General features: G+C 45.4%; 1 protein-coding gene across 1 annotated transcript in view; it reads right to left on the reverse strand.

The window, feature by feature from the left end:
- The window catches only part of LOC138301028 (ATPase family AAA domain-containing protein 3-A), a 360,997-nt gene that overhangs the window by 66,914 nt on the left and 272,321 nt on the right, over positions 1 to 21,762 (reverse strand). The window contains exon 15 of the mRNA XM_069241050.1: positions 17,269 to 17,377. Coding sequence (XP_069097151.1) covers positions 17,269 to 17,377 — 109 coding nt within the window. The remainder of the gene's footprint in view (positions 1 to 17,268; positions 17,378 to 21,762) is intronic.

A 21,762-nucleotide genomic window follows, 5' to 3' on the forward strand; every position in this document is an offset into this window, starting at 1 on the left:
ATAAGTAGCAGGGTAAACTTCACGGATCTCTTTGTCCCTCGAAAAATTTCCCTTCATTAATCAATTGTCTAGGCAGGGCAACACTTTATGATTTTGTTTCCTTAGGTGTGCTGCAACTAGAGACTTACACTTTGTGAAGATTCTCGGAGCAGATTTAAAGTTGAATGGGGGAAATTTGAACTGATATTAGCAGTCTGCCACTTCGAATTTTAAATACTTTGTTTGCTTAGGATGGAGAAGAATATTAAAGCGAACGTCCTGAAGGTCTAGGAATGGCACAAAATCTTCTTCCTCTAACAGTTGGAGAATTTCTTGTAGCGTAATCATGCAAAATGATATATATATATATATTTTTTTTAAAGAAATCTGTCCAAGTCTAGATTTGCAGACACTGCCCCGACTACTACTGTACTAGAAAGAAGCAAGAAAAGAAGCTCCTATTTAGCTGCGCCTTGGGGCCTAGTTCTATAGCTCCTTTCTTCTTCATTGTAGATATTTCTGCTTGCGATATTTGTAGATATTGATGCAGTATCTTGGATAGTAACAAAAGAGGAGGTTTGTGTATTAATTTCACGGTGGAACCCTTATTTATGAGATGTAGGACCCATCGGTCTGTCATTCTCTTTTACAGTTGGTTAGATAGGAAGAGATCTTTTCTACAGGAGATGGGTTGTGGTGACTGCCAGACACTTGTCACTAACATCAGGAGGCATTGCGGATTTTTATGTTGATCTTGCCTTTTTACGCTGATATCCGGGTCTTCGGTGAGGAAGCTGTCAATGGAGAGATGCTGGTGGTCGTCTATTCTGTGAATTGTTATGCTGATGTGTCTGATAGAGCTCACACCTATGTCAATCTCTGAAAGTGAATTGGCTCTTGCCTCTAGTTCATCAAAAGGGCTGTTCTCTGCGTTACCAGTCCTAGAGACAGTGCTATATTTGTATTTGTCTTTATTGTCTGAAGTGCATCATCCACATTTGCTAAACAGCAAGTCGTCATTCGAAAGACATCTTAAATGTGGCTCTGTACTTCAGGTTGAAATGAACTTGTCTTTAGCAACCCCTGACATCTTAATACTGCACCAACAGTCAATTACCTAAACCCAGTAGTGCACATGTTTACTGAAGCATCAATAATTGTTGAGGAAGTTCTTTCACTCATATGTAAAATGGCCTTAGTTGCAGATCTTTTATATTTGGTTGCATGTCTATGGACGGTGGAATACCAGACCACATTTCCCTATTGCAGTGAGCTAAAATTCCTAAGGCATTAGGTACTCTTATGCTCAAAGTAGTTGTGGAGAACATCTTGACAATATTGCCCACTCTTCTCTGATGCCCGTCTGGAGGAGAACAGAGTGTCACTGGTGTACGCAATCTTTTCTATGCCGCTTGCGTTATTACTGAATCTGCCCGAGGATATCCAATGAGGCAGATCAGAGTACTGTCAAAAGCTTTTATTTTTCATCCACCCTCGGAAGCACAGCTGCTACTTTTGCCTGATTTTGCATGGTTTTGAGACCATCTGGCCATATGCAGCCTGTTATAGGGATTGCTCTGATGGTTTTCCTGGTCGGCTCCTCGAAATAATACAAACAGTAATGGTTTCTTTAGCTGGCAAAGGAAGGCTGAATCTTAGAAGCCCTAGGAGACTACGGAAAACACCTACATCAAGGGGGAGGGAAAATCCTGATGGAAATGGTGCTGTATCCCCTTCCACCAGACCAATGTAATCATCCCACCAGGGGAAAAGGGTGGAAGTTCCCCTTCTTACTGTGCAGTGTTCGTATATTCCTCATCATTATCAGGTTTACCTAGCAGTATAATCTAGGGTGCTGCTGCGAAATGAGCCCAATTAGGAAGTCTGAATGGTACTCTTGGTACTTTTAGGAGTAGTTGGCTGTGTTTGAAGCAATGTAGAGGGAGTTTAATTTGGGAGAGGAAATTTTCTTTCAGCCACTGGTTCAGGGAAACTTGGCTAGTAGTCGGCCAACATTAATCAGTTTTTTTTACCAGATTTAATGGAACCCGCATTATAGGTTGATCTGAAACCTGTGCGTCACCTTCAAAAGGTTCTTTATTGTAGTGCCATTCTTGCTCCTAAAAATATGCTAAGGAACTCTAGATGTAGGGGTTTATGATTGTGTTTCACAGAGATATTGAGAATGACCATCATCATAGGGTCCAGATATTTTACATTGAGTAGGGCTGTAAGATGGCCCGAACTTACCCCTGGCCCCCGCAATCCAACCCCCCCCCCCTTTTCAGAGTCTTCGGATTTAAACAGGTGTTATGGAGAGTTTGCCAACACCTTACAAGATTAGAAGAATAGAAGCCTGTTCTGAAAGCAAAGCAGATGTGGTGCTCTTCTCCAATATAAGCAGAATCTTATGTTTCTTTTGTACTTTTAGAGATGCCAATCTTTTTTCATAGTCAACAATGGTACAGCAGCCAATGGGATCATTAACAAGGATGCTGTGAACAGAGGTGAAACCTCTTCAATGACATCATCATCAACGTGAGTGGTAACACAAATGGTATGGGTGATGGTAGTGAAACCTTTGTATACTATGTTTTAGAAGAAACTCTCTTCGATGAGGAGATAGTAGTTGTCTTTGTAGTCACTGACTTGACTACTCTAGTTTTTCGTTATTTTCTTGTGGACGATGTGGACTGTCAGCAACCCCTCAGTCAATAATATCGCCATTGATGGGCCTCATGACGACTATCTCTTTGTCAACGAGTTTTTGAGGAGACTAAGTTTTTCCTTTTGCATCTGTGGTTCAGATGCTGGCTTAGATTGGCCAACACGGAGTATCTCCTAGAAAAAATGACTCTGGTCTTCTGGCTTCCGCTGAACCTTTTTTTGGAGGATATTTTGAGATAGATGGCTTGAACTTTAAAGCTTTATGGTCTCTCTCCTCTGTGCCATCAGAATCTTCTTCAGAAGATTGAACATTTTTAGAGCCAAATGAAGGGTCTTCCTTCTCTATCTGTTAATGTTTTAATTGAGAAGGTGTGGCACAGTTTGCACTCCTTATATTTATGAGTGTGGTACAGACAAAGTATACACCTCTTATGGGGGTCTTCAGAGTGTAATTGTTTCTTGCCACATGTCCCACAAGATAAGAATAGACCATTTTGGTTTTAAAGAGGTGTCAGACACTGTCTGTCCATAGATGATAATCCCAGAGGAACATGAAGAAATCTTCATTGAATAGCCAAAACTGAAGATGAAAGAAATATCCACTTATCTTTAAGGTAAAGAGCAGAACACAGAGGACTCCTTTTACATGTGTGTGGTGGAAATCTTAAGGATGCCTGACTCTCAAGTTGTGTTTATGACACAGATTATCTCTGACTGGTTCAAATTTGGTTCTTTTTTCATTCTATCACTAGCCTACTAAACAGTCTGTTTTTTAAATTTAGGATTACATTAACACAGACCTGCTACTGACAGATTACAATGGAATTCTCATCTCTCCAACAAGGATGATTCAAGCATGTGAATCTAGGAAAGATCCAATTCTATAGAATTTTAAGGTTAACATAAATACTCCAGAAAACTTGCAAAATAATTAATGCGTGAGAAAGCTTGATCCTCAATATGTTCACCACCTAAGACTCCTCAAACATCTAACTGTGCACCTGTTTCCAAAAATGGGACTGCCATGTTTTGGACAAAAGAAGAGTTACTGTAAGAGACGTCCTGGAGGAGTTTATGCTGGCAGCAGGTGTGGAAAGGCTTCTGTTAGGCACATTTTAGAGAGTATTACAATTCAGTTCTGCACATCATAACACTCAACATTTAAATGCCCTTATTAAAGCGCAAATATGACTATAGCTTTTAACCCACACACGCACAACCCATCCAGTCAAAAATCACAGTCCATTAAAGTGCCCCAATGGCAAACAGAACATTCCTACAAAAGACATCTAGGATTCCAAAATTACTCTGGAAGCGTACTTTCTAGACTTTGAGGTTACATAATTCCATATTATTCAGACTAATTGCATGTTAACATGATCCTCAAGTTGCCACCTACTGCAACCCCTCCCCACAGAAATCAGTTATTACCTCCCAGGCTGTCTTTGGTTAGCCAGGGGAGGTGAAGTTTTTTCCGGTATAAGTGGTGCGATGTTATGAACGCCCAGAAACATGTCAATCACATCTACTTATAGTCTTATTGCATAGGGTAATATGCAAAGCCCAAATCTGATGATTTTGCCGGGGTGGAGACAGGCACGAATGTAAGTCCTCAATTGGTTTATACCCCTTATCCCATTTCACACTGGCAGATATTAAAGCCATCATTGGGATGCAGTGAACTTCTCACATCTAAAAGCCCCAGTACCACTGCAGGAATGGCTAGGCTCCAGCTTCCAGGACCCTGCGCCACTGTCTTTTGCCACTCCTCCAATCGAAAAAGCACTTGGTGCTTACTCCAATCAGAAAAATACTAGAGTACGGCAACAGATGGCAAGGGTGACGGGAGAGTCTAGGTTCAGCCTGCAGATAAAACAGCTTCAATTAGAGCCACCAGGCCGGTCGATCAGCCGCTCTGCGCTCCAATCTTATTAACTCAATTGCCAGTTAACTGCAAATTGTTATTCGCTCGGCAGAAATAGTCACACAGCTCTTCCCGCAAAGTCATTTTCTGAAATTTGTCACGGTGTCTGATGTAGGGGCTTGTGGGAGGCATCCCGCCTACATCCCCTCTCCAGAGGTTTACGTTCCATTTAAATTACAAAAATATCTTCAATCGCCCTCTGGATTTGAAAGGCTCCTAAAGAAATGCTGGGAGGTTGTAGGCCATGGCATCGGAAGAAATGGGGACAGTCCTAAGAAAGAAATGGGGGGCAGTCCTAATGTCACATGGTGTGGCTGCTGATGGTTTCTGAGCAGCCAACACACTGTCTGGAGGGTGATTATCTCACTGCACGCATTGCACTACCTTAATAGCAGGAGGCAAGTAACGCCTAAATAAGTATGGGGTCCAAGGAGTGGCACTTCAATAATTCTGTGCGATACGTATCAATGTCTTCCCTGTGAAATTATGCTGTTTTCTGCAGCCTCTGCTGGTGTCATGCAGTCACCCACTCTGCTGTTGTCACTAGCATTTTTCCAAGAATGAGGCAGAGTTTTGGGTCCGGGCGTTTTCCAAGGAAGCCTTTCTTCTTGCAGATGAAAGTGCCTGTATAGGGCGGCAGTATTGGGTGAGGGTGTGCCAGTGGCTGCATCTCCGGGGCAGCGTTGGTGATGGTCTCTACTTCCAGTATGTGCTAATTCCGTTCGCGGTATGTGTTTTGCTTGCAGTCTGCAAGGTGTCAGTGTCACACATGGGTGGTGGAACATAAGCGCCAGTATACTCCACTGGATAAGGAGAGGGTATCGTCAACCTGAGGAAGCAGGATAATGATGGTGGCGGGATTATCCATCAGCATGCACGGCCTCGAGAGAGTATTAGGCAATCTAGCTGCACGCAACGGATTGCATAAAGGGGTAAAGCAAAATGAAAAAGCCTGCAGAAATCACTCCTCATTCTGAGGGGGGTGGTTCTCAAACTTCCATAGCAAAAAGAATTTCCTGCAGATTCTCCGACGATTCTCTATCCTAAACAAGCTGTAATTGTATGAAGTCTGGTGCCATAAAGCCCTCTTCCCCCATGGCCATCTACTGGAACTCCAGGAAACACTTAAAATATAGGCCGATTCAACGAGGAAAACTAAACGAACTATTTAGTTTCTATGGATATACAAAGTTCTTCAAACCCCGCGACATGCGGCCACATACATCACAGAACGACTGACTTCAAGAATCATACTCAAACTCTGCCACCCAACCCACTGCAGAACCCAGTGTGAACTCCGGCATTGCCCCATAACTGTTCTCGTGACAAACGGGGCATTTCTGGCGCCTTCTTGCCAGTTTCACATAACACTAATATTACTGTCCTCTTGCTTTTCACATACGTTTTATTTTGATAAATAAAAGCATTCGCTATTTGTAACAAAGTAAATAGCGACCTCCCTAACGATTGTGTGACAACATTCTAAGACAAGCATTGGCAAAGCTAACAGATCTCACCTATACAAGAGCTATTTTTGGCTTTGGCAATGTGTTTTGTCATGTTGTACACCAGCGTGGCTGCTTTTTAGCATGGCTAAAAGATAGTGGTGCGGAGTGTCAGAGTGGAGTGAGGGAGCAGAGTGTCGTAGAGTGAATTTGTTTAGAATATCGTAAAGTGGAGTAGGTGAAGTAGAGTTTCATAGAACTGAGTAGAAGGGAGTAGAGTTCAGTGGCAGAGTGGGTTAGAGTGGACTGAAGTAGTGGGGTGGATTGGTTTGGGGTTGAGTAGTGTGGGTGGATTGAAATGGGATGAGGTTGATGGCATTTGGGTCGATACAAGTGGGGTGGATGGTCTGGACCTGAGTGATATGGGTGGGGTGGACTGGATTGGGGTGGAGTGGAATTGGACTGGAATGGGGTGGATTGGATTGGAGTGGATGGATTGGAGTGGATGGATTGGAGTAGAGTGAAGTGGGTCGAGTGAATGGGGTAGATGGAATGGGGTGAGGTGGATTGGAGTGGGGTGGACTGAAATGGAGTGGGGTGTTGAAATGGATTGGGTGGACTGGATTTGGGTCGATTGGAGTGGGATGGATTACACTGAGGAGGTGTGGAGTGCAGTAGGGCGGATGGATTGAACTGGAGTAGGGTGGACTGAGGTGGGGTATTGAAATGGATTGGGGTGGACTGGATTTGGGTCGATTGGAGTGGGGTGGATTGCACTGAGGAAGGGTGGAGTGCAGTAGGGCGGATGGATTGAACTGGAGTGGAGTGGACTGAGGTGGGACGGGGTGGGGTGTATTGGGTTGGAGTGGGGTGGATTGGAGTGGAATGTATTGGTGTGGGGTGGATTATAGTGGGGTAGGCTGGTTGGGTTGGCGTGCAGTGGACTAGGATGGGGTGGGCTAGATTAAGGTAGGATGGGGTGGACTGGACTGGGGTGGATTGGGGTCTGGTGGACAGAAGGGGGTGGACTGGGATGGGGTGGATTGGACTGGATTGGACTGAGGTGGGGTGGATTGGACTGGGGAGGGTTAGATTGGACTGGAGTGGCTTGCACTGAGGATTGCATTGAGTTGCGATTGATTGGCGCTGGGTGGACTGAAGTGGGGTGGGTCGGACTAGGTGTGGAGTAAAGTGGATTGGATTAAGTGGGGAGGATTAGGGTGGGGTGGGTTGGACTGAGTGGGATGGAGTGGACTGGGGTCGACTGTATAGGGCAACTGAAGTGGGGGATTGGATAGGGCGGAGTGAATTGTGGTGGACTGGAGTGGGGTAGATTGGATTGGGGTGGGGTGCACTGACTAAAGAGTGGTGGACTGGACTGAAGTGGGGTAGATTAAGGTGGTTTGGAGTGGAGTAGGGTAGATTATTGTAGATTGTACTGGAGTGAGATGGTCTGTGGGTGGACTGAACTGGAGTGAAGTGGACTATACTGGAGTAAGGTGGGTTTGACTGGGGTTGGTTGGATTGGAATAGGGTGGGTTGAAGCGGGTGGACTGGGCTGGAGTAGGGTGGCTTGTGGTCGGCTGGGGTGGATTGTATTGGAGTGGGCTGGATTGGGGTGCACTGGGCTGGAGTAGGTGGACTGGATTGTAGTGGGGTGGATTGTAGAGGATTGGAGTGGGGTGAATTGGGTTTGAGTGGGGTGGATTGGATTAGGGTGAGGTGGACTGGATTGAGTGGGGCAGATTATTTTGTATTGGAGAGGGTTGCTTGGGATTGGAGTGGTGCTTGTTGGAGTGGGGCAGATTGAAATTTTCGAGTGAGACACTGTTTTGGATTGAAGTGGGGCAGATTGTTTTGGACTGGAGCTGACAGGAGTGGGGTGGATTGCTTTGGGTTGGAGTGGAGTGGGCTGACTGGACTGGGGCAGATTGTTGTGGCTTGGGTTGCGACAGAATGGGGTGGGCAAATTGTATTAGGGTAGATTGGAGTGGTGTGGATTGGGTTGGTGTGGATTGGGTTGGTGTGGGGGGGATTGGGTTGGTGTGGGGGGAATTGGATGGGAGTGGAGTGAATTAGGATGAGTGCGATGGATAGGATTGGAGTGAGGTGGATTGGAGTAGGTCGTATTGTTTTGGATTGGAGTGGGGCAGATTTGAGTGGGACATATTGTTTTGGAATGGTTTGGAGTGGGGCAGACTATTTAGAATAAAGTGGGCAGATTGGAGTGATGTGGACTAGAGTGGGGCAGATTATTTTGGGTTTGGGTGGAAAAATTGTTTTGGATTGCTGTGAGCCGGACTGGAGTGGGGCAGATTGTTTGGGATTGGAGGGAAGCAGATTGAAGTGGGGCACACTGTTTTGGAGTGGGTCAGATTGTTTTGTACTGGAGTGGGGTAGATGGGAGTGGGGCAGGCTGTTTTGAATTAGAGTGGGACGGATTGTTTTGAAATGGAGTGGAGCAGATTGTTTTGGATTGGAGTGGGGTGAACTGGAGTGGAGCAGATTAGACTGGAGTGGGAGCATAGAAGTGGGGTGGGTTGGACTGGAGTGAGGTGATTGTTTGGGGTGGGCTGGTGTGCGGTAAAGTGGGGTGGGCTGGGGTGAACTGTAGTGGTGCATATTGCAGTGGAATTGACTGGGGTGTAATACACAATTATGTGTTAAAACATCATTTAATAAATTACACATAATAAAGAAACAACGTTGCATTGCAATATTTCGGACAAGACAATCTTTTTAGAAAAACGCCCAACAAAAGCAAACTAAAACATGAGTGGAAAGTGAGAAAAGACGACTTGGCAAAATAAAAAATAATAAGTTAGCTATAAAAAAAGAAAACTCTGCAATTTTGTTTTCCTGTTGGTCACGTTTTGCCAGTCCCAAGCCTTCTGTTTGCAGGGCACTAGATGTTAAAAAGAACAAAACAGTGCTGTGATTAAGTTGGGAGCAGCGGATGGGCACTGATTAAGTTGGAACTATTAGTACTTGGTCTCTGCACCACAGAGAGGAACGGAAATTATGCCAGTCTGATGTGGATGAATTACGCAGCTGTAAAGACAAGTGCCACGCAATCATCAAATGGTGAGCGACCGGCAGGCTTCCAAACCCTTTACTGTACACAAGAGTCTCGCAAGCGAGACGCATACGCAAGTGCATGCACTCACAGGCTCAAACCCTAACTGGGCTCCAATCCCTTTACTGTACACAACAGAGTATCGCAAGTGAGACGCAAGTGCTAGCGCATGCACTCGCAAGCACAACCCTAAAAATAACTTATTTTTAAATAGCACTTGTAACTACATTCTTAAGCCTCTGTCATAAATACAGTATGTTGCGATTATATTGTGAGCTACAACTTGTCATCAATACCGCTCAAGGTGGACTGACATATTGTAGAATAACCACTCAGTAGTTACTGCTATGCCCACAGAAAGGGGAAACCCATGGAGATCCGACCCTAAAGACCATCCCATAGAGTAAGTAAGCAGATGATAACTCCATGAACCTCATGGGTTTTTTACATTCTGGGCATAACACACTCGGGCAACGTGCCTACAAGACAAGCAACAGAGTAAGCTAAATCAAGTGAAGCAATGTCGTTATTTTTAAATATAAGGCTTACGTCATTTGAATTGCTTAATATAGCAGTTGCACAGTTCGCACAGTGACGCTAGAGACCCTTGACATTTTAAAGACCAAATAAAGGACAATATATTGATAAGCATGGAATCCACGATACAGGCACAGTTTGTACTCACTGATAGTGTAAACGAGCACCAGGGTATATTAAATGTATAAGGTGACAGAGAATCTGTAAATCACGTTTCCCTCTCCTTCCACCAACAAAAATTGTCTTAAGTAGTAAGAGATTTAACCATCTGGCTCTCTTTACGTTTAACTAATTGTGGTGTACTTATCCAATGTTACAGAAAAAATTACATATATTTTGTTAATACACCTCCGTGAAATGATTAACAATTTAAATATGTTATATGATTACTCAAATGCTGGTGTCCTAACTTGGATATAATCATTTATTCAACTTTGCCACACAAGAAGTGTGAAATAAAATATAGACTATACGTGTACAGGTACTAACTGATTCACAGTTCCGCTGGTTCTTTCTCTTTTTCACTTACAGAATATTCATTATGTCTGGTTTTAACACAACTGCAAATATTCAAATAATTGACAATTCTACACAAGACTGCCCTGATGTAGCTATTGTGAAACACTTGCTGGCACTTGTACTGCTGGTCATATATGAACAATGATTAATGAACAAAAATAATTTTTAAGGAAAACTTACGATCTGCTTTTTACTGTTCATAACTAAATACATAGTGCTAAAGAACATATACTTGTGTAGTAGACTAATTACATGTCAAATATTAAGTAAAAAGAACGGAGACTAATCTAGCATTATGCAATGTATTGTGAACGCACATAACTGGTCTTACATGTCACTGATAAAAATGGATAAAGAAACCTAGGCTATTAAGTTGATGCTTCAGACTATTTACTGCCCTGATGATGACCACTCGACCTTTGGAGATGAAACAACAAAAATCCCAAAAGGTTGAAAAAAGTTCCTTACCTTCTCTAAAAACTTTCTGGTGGATACTCAGATTCCTCACCTTTGACTATCCCAGGCGCCAGTCTGGATCTGGAAAATTCTGACACCGCTCTTTGTTGCTGGTAGGGGCTGCTGGCTGCGACTCAATGCCAAACTGCCACGGTACCACACTCTTCTCGGCCACTCTTGAGCGATTAGAATAGCTTGGGACTGATCCTCAGAAATCGAGGAATGAAGGACGTGGGAAAAAACGTGTAGTAAAGCTCAAACTTCCACGCCAACTAAAACGAGTACGCCAAAGCTCATTGCAAAGGATGCTCCAGGACAGAGGACATCGGGAATGGGAGTTTGTGTGACTGGCCAACAGGTCAAAGATGTGCGGAAACACCTCTGGATGGAGCAGCCACTCATGTCAGCAAGATAGCCTCGACTGAGGCTGTCAGCTACGACCTTGAACAAACTTTTCAGATGCTTGGTCGCCAGCAACAACTGGTAAAAACTAGTCCAGAGCCTCAGCGCTTCTGGACAGAGAAGGCGAGTCTCCTCTCCTCCCTGTTTGTTGATGTACCACATGGTGGCCATGTTGGCCTTTAAGGTCTGGACGGGCGGACTGCAAAGGGACAGGAGAAAGGCCTTGAGTGGCAGCCGGATTCCTGTGTGTTCTAGGAGAATGAACGTGTAATTACTGCTCTTCCAATGACTACAGGCCTCTGATTTCCAGATTCCCCAGATGCGAGCCACACCCAAATGTGGACTTGTTCGTCACCACTGTGGCCACTTCTCTCAAGGCTCTCCTCTGATCCCCGACAGTTCAAATCAGTTGCGACATCCCTGGGCATTACAATGGAATTTGCCAGATGTACCCAATTTTGAAACCGCTGCTTCTAGAAGCACTACTGGAGGGCCCCTATTTGCCAGCGTGTGGGTGTGTGTGGCACAAGATTGAGCAGATGCAAGACTGTCAGGACTGGAGCTCGAGTTCCCAGCCAAAACCTTGGAATCTCAAACGTCCCAAGTCTCTAAGAAGAAGAGAAAGCTTGGAGAAGGTCACATCCAGTACTGCCACTACAAAAAGAAGGTGCAGGAAGAGCTCCAGGGGAGACTTTGGTACATTGATTGAATACTCAAAAATCGAAGAGCAGTGAATTGTAGGAGGTGCAAAAGCATCTGCAGGAAGCTGGCTTTGAGCATCTTTTCGTTCTGGTATGGGAACACCACAATCTACAATATCCTGAGAAGTGCCAAAGTCATTCAGAAGGAAAGGATCGCAAATTGTTAATGAGTAAAACCCATCACAAAGGCACTTCCTGTGAGAATGCTGGATCTGAGTCCTGAAGATCGAGGGACACCTTTCAAAATTTCACATCTAGTGCTAGCACAATCTGAACCAGGGACACCATCTGGTACTTCAACGTCAGGATCCTGAAGTCTAGGATCCGACAAAGACAGCTGACCTTCTAGGGCATCATGAAGTACCCAGAGTAGAACTACTGCCCAATTTCCTGCTCAGGCACCAACTCCACTGCTACCTCCTTCTACGGGATCTGAAGTTGGGCTCTCTAGTCTCTTGGGGAAAAGGAACAATAGGGGACGGTGGGGGTGGGGTTCCTTCTGTAAGGTTAAGTTATACCCCTTTTCTACGATTTGTAGGACACAATGGTCTAAAGTATTGGCCTGGCAGGCCTGAAGCAAAGAGGACACCTGTTCTCCCATCAGCACTATATGTCCCTTTACAGAGATACTACTGAAGCTTCCCTGGCAGATCTGAGGAAGTGAGGGAGGAGGAAGAAGACTGGACCTGTTGGCCGTGTCGCTTGCCCTGACCTTTGTGCTGGTGACTATCCGGTGTAGATTTGCTCCGTCTCCATTTAAAGCCTCTGCCAAGACTAAAATCCTTTGCGGCTGGCTGAAACCTCAGAGATCACACTGTAGCTCGGTCTTCTTTCAAGCATTTAAGCACTGCATCTGTCTTTTAATCAAAAAGGTGCTCTCCGTCAAACGACAAATCTATGAAAGATTTGGCAGATCTACTGAGAAACCTTTGAAGTACAGGCACCAGATGCCTTCTCAGGCTCACAAACAAGCTCAAGATCGAAGCAAACAGTCCACATGTCTAGGCCTGCCCTCATGATGTGGTGGGAAACATCCTACCTGTAGAAGACTACTTTGCAAATTGCCTCCTAAAGCATTTTGATAGGTTAGTCATTCGGCTCATGTCCACAAGGGGAGGGAATAGCGCTCTAAAAGGCAAGTGGCATTGCGGCATGCCTTCCAACTTTCCAACTTCCTGTTTTTGGAGGGGTGGGGATTGGGAAGTGAGTTGGAAAATTTCTAGGGTTTAGCTCTGTAAAACAGAAGGACTGTTCCACCTGCTGTAGTTAGACTCTTGCTCAAGGCAACACTGCTGTTTTAAGGATGACAGTACTTATGTTTGTAGGCAACTATGCCAGTCCTACAACAAGTCGCAACTGTCGTCCCAACTCTCACGGCTCACAAGCAGCACCTCACGAAAAACCCAAACAGTAAAAGGTGATTTGTGGCAGCCTTTACGCATGGACTTAAGAGTGTGACATCTCAGGGAGTGTCATGGTTAAACAGAGATTACCCCTTTCTCACATAAACATCATATCTCAATCAAACACAGGCAATGAAGAAGATGCAGTAAAGTTTCAATAGGTTTTATTTAGCAAAACTGCAATCTATGATAAGTTGCAAGGGCTGCAATGATCAGGATAATGAACAGTGCAAGAAACAGAATGGTAAAACCAAGAGGCATTAATACAAAGGCCCCCCACCATTTTGCAATGACATGTAATGACAAAGTATGAGATATGTCCTAAAACCCTAGCATAATGAGCCTAACCTCTAACCTGAAAGAGAGCTAGTTATGTTAAACCTAATCTGCCAATGCCATGTCCATGAGAAGAGCCCCCCAACCTTCGTTACCCTGGAATGAGGTCTCTAGCTCAGACTCCGTAGGGACATGAAGACTGAGCAGCGATAGCAGCGATGGCATCTGGTCGGAATCCCTCTGACTATCTGTTTAAGTGAGGAGTATTTATACAGATCTTCTTGGACCCCTGACTTAGGTCTGTTCCCAAACAATAGATAACAAGACATGCTTGGGACAGTCATTTATATAAACAATTCCCTCGAAAGCGTGAAGAGGGAAAGTACCTAATGTGAACACCTACAGTTTTGTTTATCTTTGTCGCTTGATATTGACGCATTAGCGCTGTGGGACTGATAACGCAAAACTGAAACATGGGCCTAGCTAAAAACAAGGCAGCCATCTTAAAAGATTTAATTAAATAAATGTGCTAAAACAGAGCAAGCTGAGTAGGGTAAAAGTCACTACGTGGCGGGGGCACGAGTCTGCAAGCCAAAGGCTAAGCTAACTCATGTATCCCATTAAAACAAACTAGGACTCACTACACACTGAACTCTGGAGAGAGGGATGCTGGGTTAAGAGGGATGCTGGGTTAAGAAGGATGCTGGGTTAAGAAGGATGCTGGGTTAAGAAGGATGGGTCTCTGTCGCCTCATGGTATTGTTCGGTTGACAGTTGGGCATGATGCTGGCTTAGGGTATGGGTCCTTAATTGCCTAAAGAATTGCTTAATTAAGAGGTAACATGGTGACAGTTAGCTGTAGGACGTCAGTCAAGATGATTGGCTGATAGTCCACCAAAAGAAGGGGCAGTTCTACAACTTCAGCGGCTTAAGTATGGGAGGAAACCTAGCCTCTTATGCAGCAGCTGGAACAGGGAAAAGGCCAATCTTGATGTTGTGACATATCCACCCTACTGGTGCTCTGAAGAGCCAGCAGACATGAAGCATAAGAGGAAGCAACAAGGCCTGTATCATTACTATCTATTTGACCATCAGGGGTCTGTTGGTCTGAGTCTTCACCAAAGAGATCATATATAGTGTCCTTATATTGACTGTAGGCACTAGCTCCACTCTGGAATTCTTCTTTTTCTGGGCCTTTCTTAGAGAGCTCATCCATTTCTCAGAGTGCCCTTGAGGAGGATGGGGTGGAAGTCGTGGTGGGAGACCCAAGGGTGCCACTACTTGTGGTGGAGCCATGGACTGAGTCAGTAGTGGCATCAGCACTGAGGTGAGAGGGGTGCAGGGTGTGCCCTACAGCATTGAAGGCTGGGCTCCAAAAGGAGTATCAAAGGGTACCATGGGGCCAACAGGTACAATTAGATGGGACTGTCACTCTCCTGAACATGTACAACATAGCCTGGTGAAAGGATGGTGAATCAGTTTCCGCGGTCAGGAATTCTGGGTATGTCGCATCCATCTTGGTATAGGAGGAGGCGGTGTCCGCACTGGATCTGGTGAAGCCCGAGGAAACAGCACTTCTAATTTTGCCTCTGGAGAGGTGGGTGCCAGTGGAGAAGTCAGAAGAGACAACTTAGATTTTGATCTCCTGGGTGAACAAGAGAGGTGCTTCTTTTTAAGGCATCTCCTCTTTCCCCTTGAAGATTTGGAAGAAAGGGAGGAATGAGAAACTGACTCAAATCTTGTTCTGGCTCTTGAGTTCAACCATCTACAACCTGCATGATCATCTCTGGCGCGGGCCATTAACAGTTTGGTTCTCACTCTTTGATTGCTTTGGGGTTCATGCAGTGGCAGATGTTACATAAGAATAAGTTGTGTCTTGTATTAAGACCTCAGCAACACAAAAGGATGATGGACGGAGTGCTGACAATGCAAACACCCACCCCCAGTCACAGATCTGGGTTTAATCCATCGTTCTTTTGCTCACCATGCCACCCCAGTTTGGACCCAGCCATATGCAAATCAGTCTTGACCCTGTTCCTCATGGGAACAGTCCAGCCCGAACTGCCAGGCCCGGTCCTCCCTGGACTGGAAACAAGCATCCTGGGACCGGTTTCAGGGTATCACCCTTCTTCAGCCAGGCTAGTTTGATTCCAGTGGCACAGTGAGCAAGGGACCCACGTCTGGGCATACCCTTCCCACGTAGGGCAACTTTAGCAACACAAAAGGATGATGGACGGAGTGTTGAAACTTTACTGTACTGGGGGTGAATGTCTGACATTGTTCAGCATTCCATCCATCACTTGTTCTTTTTGTATTTGTTGCCCCAAGTGGGAAGGGAATGCCAAGACGTGGGTCCCGTGCTCCCCATGCCACTGGAATCAAGCTAGCCTGGCTGATGTAGGGTGATACCCCGAAACCGGTCCTAGGATGCTTGTTTCCAGTCCAGGGAGGACCTGGCTTGGCAGTTCGGGCTGGACTGTTCACATTGGGAACAGGGTCAAGACTGATTTGCATATAGCTCCGTCCAAACTGGAACGGCATGGGTGGCAAAAAAAACGATGGATTTAGGCCCAGATCTCTGTACTGGGGGTGAATGTTGGACAGAATGCTGAACAATGTCAATCACTTGTTTTTGCATTTGTCGCCCCAAGTGGGAAGGGTATGCCCAGACGTGGGTCCCATGCTCCCCATGCCACTGGAATCAAGCTAGCCTGGCTGATGAAGGGTGATACCCTGAAAACGGTCCTAGGATGCTTGTTTCCAGTCCAGGGAGGACCTGGCTTGGCAGTTCGGGCTGGACTGTTCCCAGTGGGAACGGGGTCAAAACTGATTTGCATATAGCTGGGTCCAAACTGGAATGGCATGGGTGGCAAAAAACACGATGGATTTAGGCCCAGATCTCTGTACTGGGGGTGAATGTTTGACATTGTTCAGCATTCCGGCCATCACTTGTTTTTGCATTTGTATTAAGACCTCACCAGCAGTTATCATGTGGGTCAGTGATAAACATTTGTCCATCACACCTGTGGCAGGGGTTAGACCCTGACTTTTTGCCGGATACCTGTCTTTATTACTGCACCAGAATAATCTGAAGAGCAAATATTTTGTCATCTCAGAGTGAAGGTCAGATGCTCAAGACAGACATCAAAAGGAGCAGATAAAAAGGCACTGGTGTGAGCACTATATGGCTCCATATCGTCACCATGACCCCGTTTCTGGTGGAGAGTCAAAGTCAGCACCCTCATGCGCATGAAAACTCCAACAAAAGATTCCAGATTCGGACTGGAGTCTGGGATATTCAAAGAAGTGTAATCTGCAGGTAGATGTATTAATTAAAAATACAATTTTGGACTTTGCTAATCAAGAATAAATCAACAATAGTTTTTTTTTGTTGTTGCACATATCGAAACATACCGGACCACTTGTACACAACTACTTTAAATCATGCAAAATTTAAAATTGCAACTTGGCACATTTTCTTTGACACCTTTGTGCACTCAGCTACACTACACTTACGTATACTTTTGTCACTTCATTTGAGCATAAAGAAACATCTCTTGAAACGTAAGTCAGTTTAAATTGTCAACTGTGTATCAATAATCAAGTATTAACACAGGTTATTTAATTGCTACCTAAATTATCTTTGTTCACAATGAAACCAAATTTACCAGTTATTATGTAACACCTGATGAAAAAGTCATCTGGAATCCTAGGTGAAAGGGATAATACCAATGACATCCCAGTCGCTGAAGGGGCAAAAGCACTACCTGCCATCACAAGAGAGCATTGTCAGCAGCAGAGAAGGGCAAGGCAGACTGGGATATTTCTCCAAGGAAGAAGGCCTAGTGAGTTTAGGAGTGGATATTTTTATGTTAAACATTTACCTGCCAGGCAACTCCAAGTTTGGAGATTTCACGTCCAGACATGCCTTCAGTCACCTTCGCCAACTCTGAACACTTCCTGCCGTAGTCAAACTGAGCGAGCTTCAGTCGCCTAAAGTAGAATAAACAATATTAAGCAGATGTGGGGCGGGAGCTAACACTACACACCTTGTTTTAAAGAATAGGAAAAAGTAAGGACATTGAGAAGCAAACCGATTCCTTGATAAACTCCGAGTACCACCACCATAGAGAGCCCTGACACAAAAAGGAGAAAAAAGAAAATGTTACTTACCCTGTAAGCATCTGTTTGTAGCCTGTAGTGCTGTAGATTCACATGCTCTAAACACTGCTGCCATCCAGTGTTGGGCTTGGAAGTATGCAACTTATTTTTGTTCAAAGAAGTCTTTAGAGGAGTGACCATAGTGGTGCATTTCTTACAGTTAGAATGTCGCTTTGGCCTATCAAACAATGCTCTCTTGGCATTGAAATAGCAAGCAGTTTTGAGGCGGTTGGCAATCAAGACCGGCTTTTAACAGGCTACGTTAGTGAAGTTTGGCAAAAGCAGCAACAAGTTGCTGAGTTTTGAGGAAAGTCTTGGTTTGGTCAATGTAGTACATTATGGAGTGTTTTACATCAAGGATGTGAAATGCCCTTTCTGTTTGCTGAGACTGGTTGAGGGAATAAGACAGGGAGCTGAATAGTTTGGTTGAGGTAACAGAGGTTGAGGTAACAGAGGTTGAGGGGGGGTGACTTTGTGGAGAAATTTGGGGTTGGTCCAAAGGACGACTATCATTATGGACCCGAAAGGAAGGCTCTTCTGACTTAAGGCCTGTAGCTATCAAACATGTCAAGATGTGATGATGACCACCTTCCAGGAAACAAACTGTAAAGGGAGTGAGTGCTGAGGGTCAAAAGAAGGGCCCATAAATCTGTTAAGAACTACATTTCGGTTCCAAAGCGGGGCAGCAGGATCTATAGATTAATTCCTCGAGGAAAACCTTGATTAAAGGGATCCTAAACAAAGATGAGTGTTTCCCATTTTGCATCTATGTTGCTGTTGTGGTCAAGTGGAGGCACGAGCTAAATTTGACTTCTTTAAGTGAAGGAATTAAGAGACAACATAATGAATAACAGGTTTAAGAGATCAAAGAGCTTGGAAATACAGAAATGGACAAATCATTTTCTCTTGGCGGCATAACAGGTGTGTGGGCCTGCATGCATCTTTGAGGATGTCCATGCATTCTTGAGGTGGACTGAGATAACTGAACTCTAGAACCTCAGGAGCCAAATTGTTAGATAGAGCTGCCTGAAATGTGGGTGTCTGATCTTACCTTAGACCCGCGTGAGAAGACCTGAACTGTTGGTGAAGCTTTGTGTGGGGTACTATAGACATCCCTAGAAGGGTCAAGACGCAGGTTTATCTGGCCTATGTGGGAGCCACCAGGGTGTGGGAGGTTTGCAGAAGCTTCCTGACCACATATGCAAGGAGTAGCAGATGTGAAAAACCATAGGCAAATATCCCTTACCAATACATAGAGGATTACCCATGGACTGGGGGTGTGGAAACCTGAAAGCAAAGTTTTGGCATTCTGCCTATTGCTCAGTGGCGAACAGTTTGACCTCAGGGATCACCCCTAAATGACGACAGTACAGGAGTACGACGTGCAGGTGAAATTCCCACTCATGCATTTGTTGCTGCTTCCTGCTGAGCAGGTCTGCAAAGTTGTTGTCTACTCGCAGGACGTACTCCTCCCGGAGGTGTATCCAATGCTGAATGTGTCAAAGCTCAGTGCACTATTGCTGACTATTGTGGGGAGCTAGTGCCACCCTGTTTCTGTAGGTAGCACACTGTGGTCATATTGTCTGCCTTTATGAGAACCACTGTGTGTCGGATGGCCTGCAGAAAGGCTTTGAGAGCTAGCTGGAAGACCAGTAGCTCTAGGTGACCGAGGTGTAGGCCCTGCTGGTGCGGTGACCATCAGCTTTGACCTGTCAAATCTTGGAGATGCACTCCCCCAACCTCAAAGTGAGGCATCCATGGTGATGGTTACATGTGGAACACAGTCAATGAGGGCAGACCCAGCAATTGGTTGTAGTTGTTCCACTACTGCAGAAGGTAACAGGTGGTGGCCTGTACCAACACTATAACTCCTCAGTGACCCTTCGCCTGTGACTACTGTGCAGACAGGCACTGCTGGAGAGGAAGCATCTTCAGCTTGCATGAGGGACCACGGCTATGCAGGAGGCCATCATCCCCAGGTGGCATATAACTGTTCTGTTAGGTGACAATGGGTCTAAAAAAAGAGACGGTTACTGCTGCAAAGCTTTACCCTGGCACGGCTCGGGTAGGCATTGCTGGTGATAAGAGTTGAGGATAGCCCCTTTGAAGGGCTGGCTCTGAAAGGGGCTGGAGATGGAATTTGGGGGTGCGGGAATTCCATAGGAATACACAACCTGTAGAGGAGGGAGTTAGTGGTCAGAGTGTGCACCATGCACTGTTGTTTGCCCTAACTCTTGATCAGTCAACCACCAAGAAAGGGGACACATGGATACCTCCGCTTTTGAGATGGGCGACCAACACAGCTAGGCATTTGATGAACACCCTTGGGGCTGTGGTGACTTGAACTTACTATGTAAGTACTTACTTAATGTACTAATAATGTTGACCACTTACCATGAAGCAGCTTAGAGCTTGATAGATGCGTATGAGAAATTGGGCATCCTTCAGATCGAAAGCAGTCCTAAAGCCGCCTTGCTGAAGCAGCTCGATGATATTCTGTTGGGTACTTATATGGAAGTGTTCAGATACGATGTACTTGTTGAGGGGCTTGATGTTCAGTATGGGTCTTAGAGACTTGTCCTTTTTGGGGATGAGAAAATGTAGTAAATACACCCCTTTGCAATGGTGCTGAAGTAGAATTGGAACTATGACACCCTAGAGAAAGAGCGTTTGAAACTCCTATTGAAGGCACCAATGGTCTGAGGGTTTGTTTGTGGGGTGGGCTGTTTGGCGCAGTTAAGGTAGGTTCCTAACAATGCCCGTGGTCTATGATGGTCAGAACCTACCAATTGGAAGTGATCTCTTCCCAGTAGGGAAGAAACCCCTGAAAACATGTAACCATAGGTATCATGTGGTAGTGGGGATGAGGGCAAGTTACTATCTAGAGGTAGACTGACCCTTACATAGAGTGCCTCTGTCTTTGGACCCGTTACCCTGGAAGGTACCCCATGTGTAACCTCTGCCTTTTGCTGATGGTTGGTCTCCTGCTGGAGCTGACAGGGCTGGGACTGGTCGTCAGAGGTGATCTTGGGAGTGCCTCTACCACGCAGACTCTGAAAGGAGCCTCTGGCTGATGGTGTCACCCATGGCTTTAGCATGTCTGTCATTCTCAATTTTTTCTACAATCTCATCAACTTGTGGCCCGGAAAAATGTTCCCCACTGAAGCCCAAGTTTATGAAATGCTCCAGGATTTCTGGCTAGAAGCCAGAGATGTGCAACCACAAGTGACAGCATAATTAATGAAGATATTAAACCTGGTAGCGAAAGTGTTGGCTACACCCAGGGCATAACAGATAGTGGCATTGCAGACAAGCCTCCTTTCCACCACCATCTCTTTACCTCTTATTCTGTGCACTGTGTGGAAGTGCTGGAGCAGGTCCTCGATCTCGTCCCACTGTGCACTGTCATAATGAGACAGAACATCAACAGAATTGGCAATGTGCTAGTGAGTTGCAGCATCTACCACCACCCTCTTGCCCGTAGCGCCAACCCATTTACTCTTCAAATCTGGGGTGACAGTTGGTGGTGGTGAGGGATATTACCTGTAACTTGTGCTGCTGCTCATTTGCAGGAGTTAGCAACCATGAGGGAGTACAGGGCGAAATGCTCTCTAATGCACAAGGGGTCGGCTGGAGAAAGTTCATATATTTTTTTTATCCTGGGTGCAACAACCTGAGATTACAATCGCTTCTGGAATGCCTCCAGGGCAGCGTGGGAATTCCATTTAATACAGTAAGGGACTGGAGTGAACAGATCATTCCAGTTGGTGCCTCTACTAAGAAGTCATCTACCTCGGAGTGGTGTGCAAGTCACCCATGCGGGAGGCTGCACCCTGTTGAATGACCCTATGGCAGGAAGCAGTGTCATCCAGATGAGAATCCCTGACAGGGGCATGCTCGACATCGGGTCCGTGGGAGCTCTACAAGATAGTCTTTCCAGGTGTAGACAGTGGGATGTGGGTAGAGGTGTGTCAAAGTCCTCTAAAGGGGACTAGGGACTGGGGCTGCTTGTGTCCAAAAAGGATTGTGATGATCCTTGAGGGGAGGAAGGAGTTGTTGGTCTGGATGGAGGTGGAGGGCTGATGGCCTGGTCAGTGAGAACCTTCTTCGGTGCAGGAGCCAAAGGTTCTGAAGAAGGCTCACACTCAGCAGTATCCTTAAAGGGGAGACTGGGTTTCTTGGGCTCTGCTGCACGAGGACCTGTTGAAACCCTTCTC

Source organism: Pleurodeles waltl, chromosome 6 (assembly GCF_031143425.1).
Source record: "Pleurodeles waltl isolate 20211129_DDA chromosome 6, aPleWal1.hap1.20221129, whole genome shotgun sequence".
Classification (NCBI taxonomy): Eukaryota; Metazoa; Chordata; class Amphibia; order Caudata; family Salamandridae; genus Pleurodeles; species Pleurodeles waltl.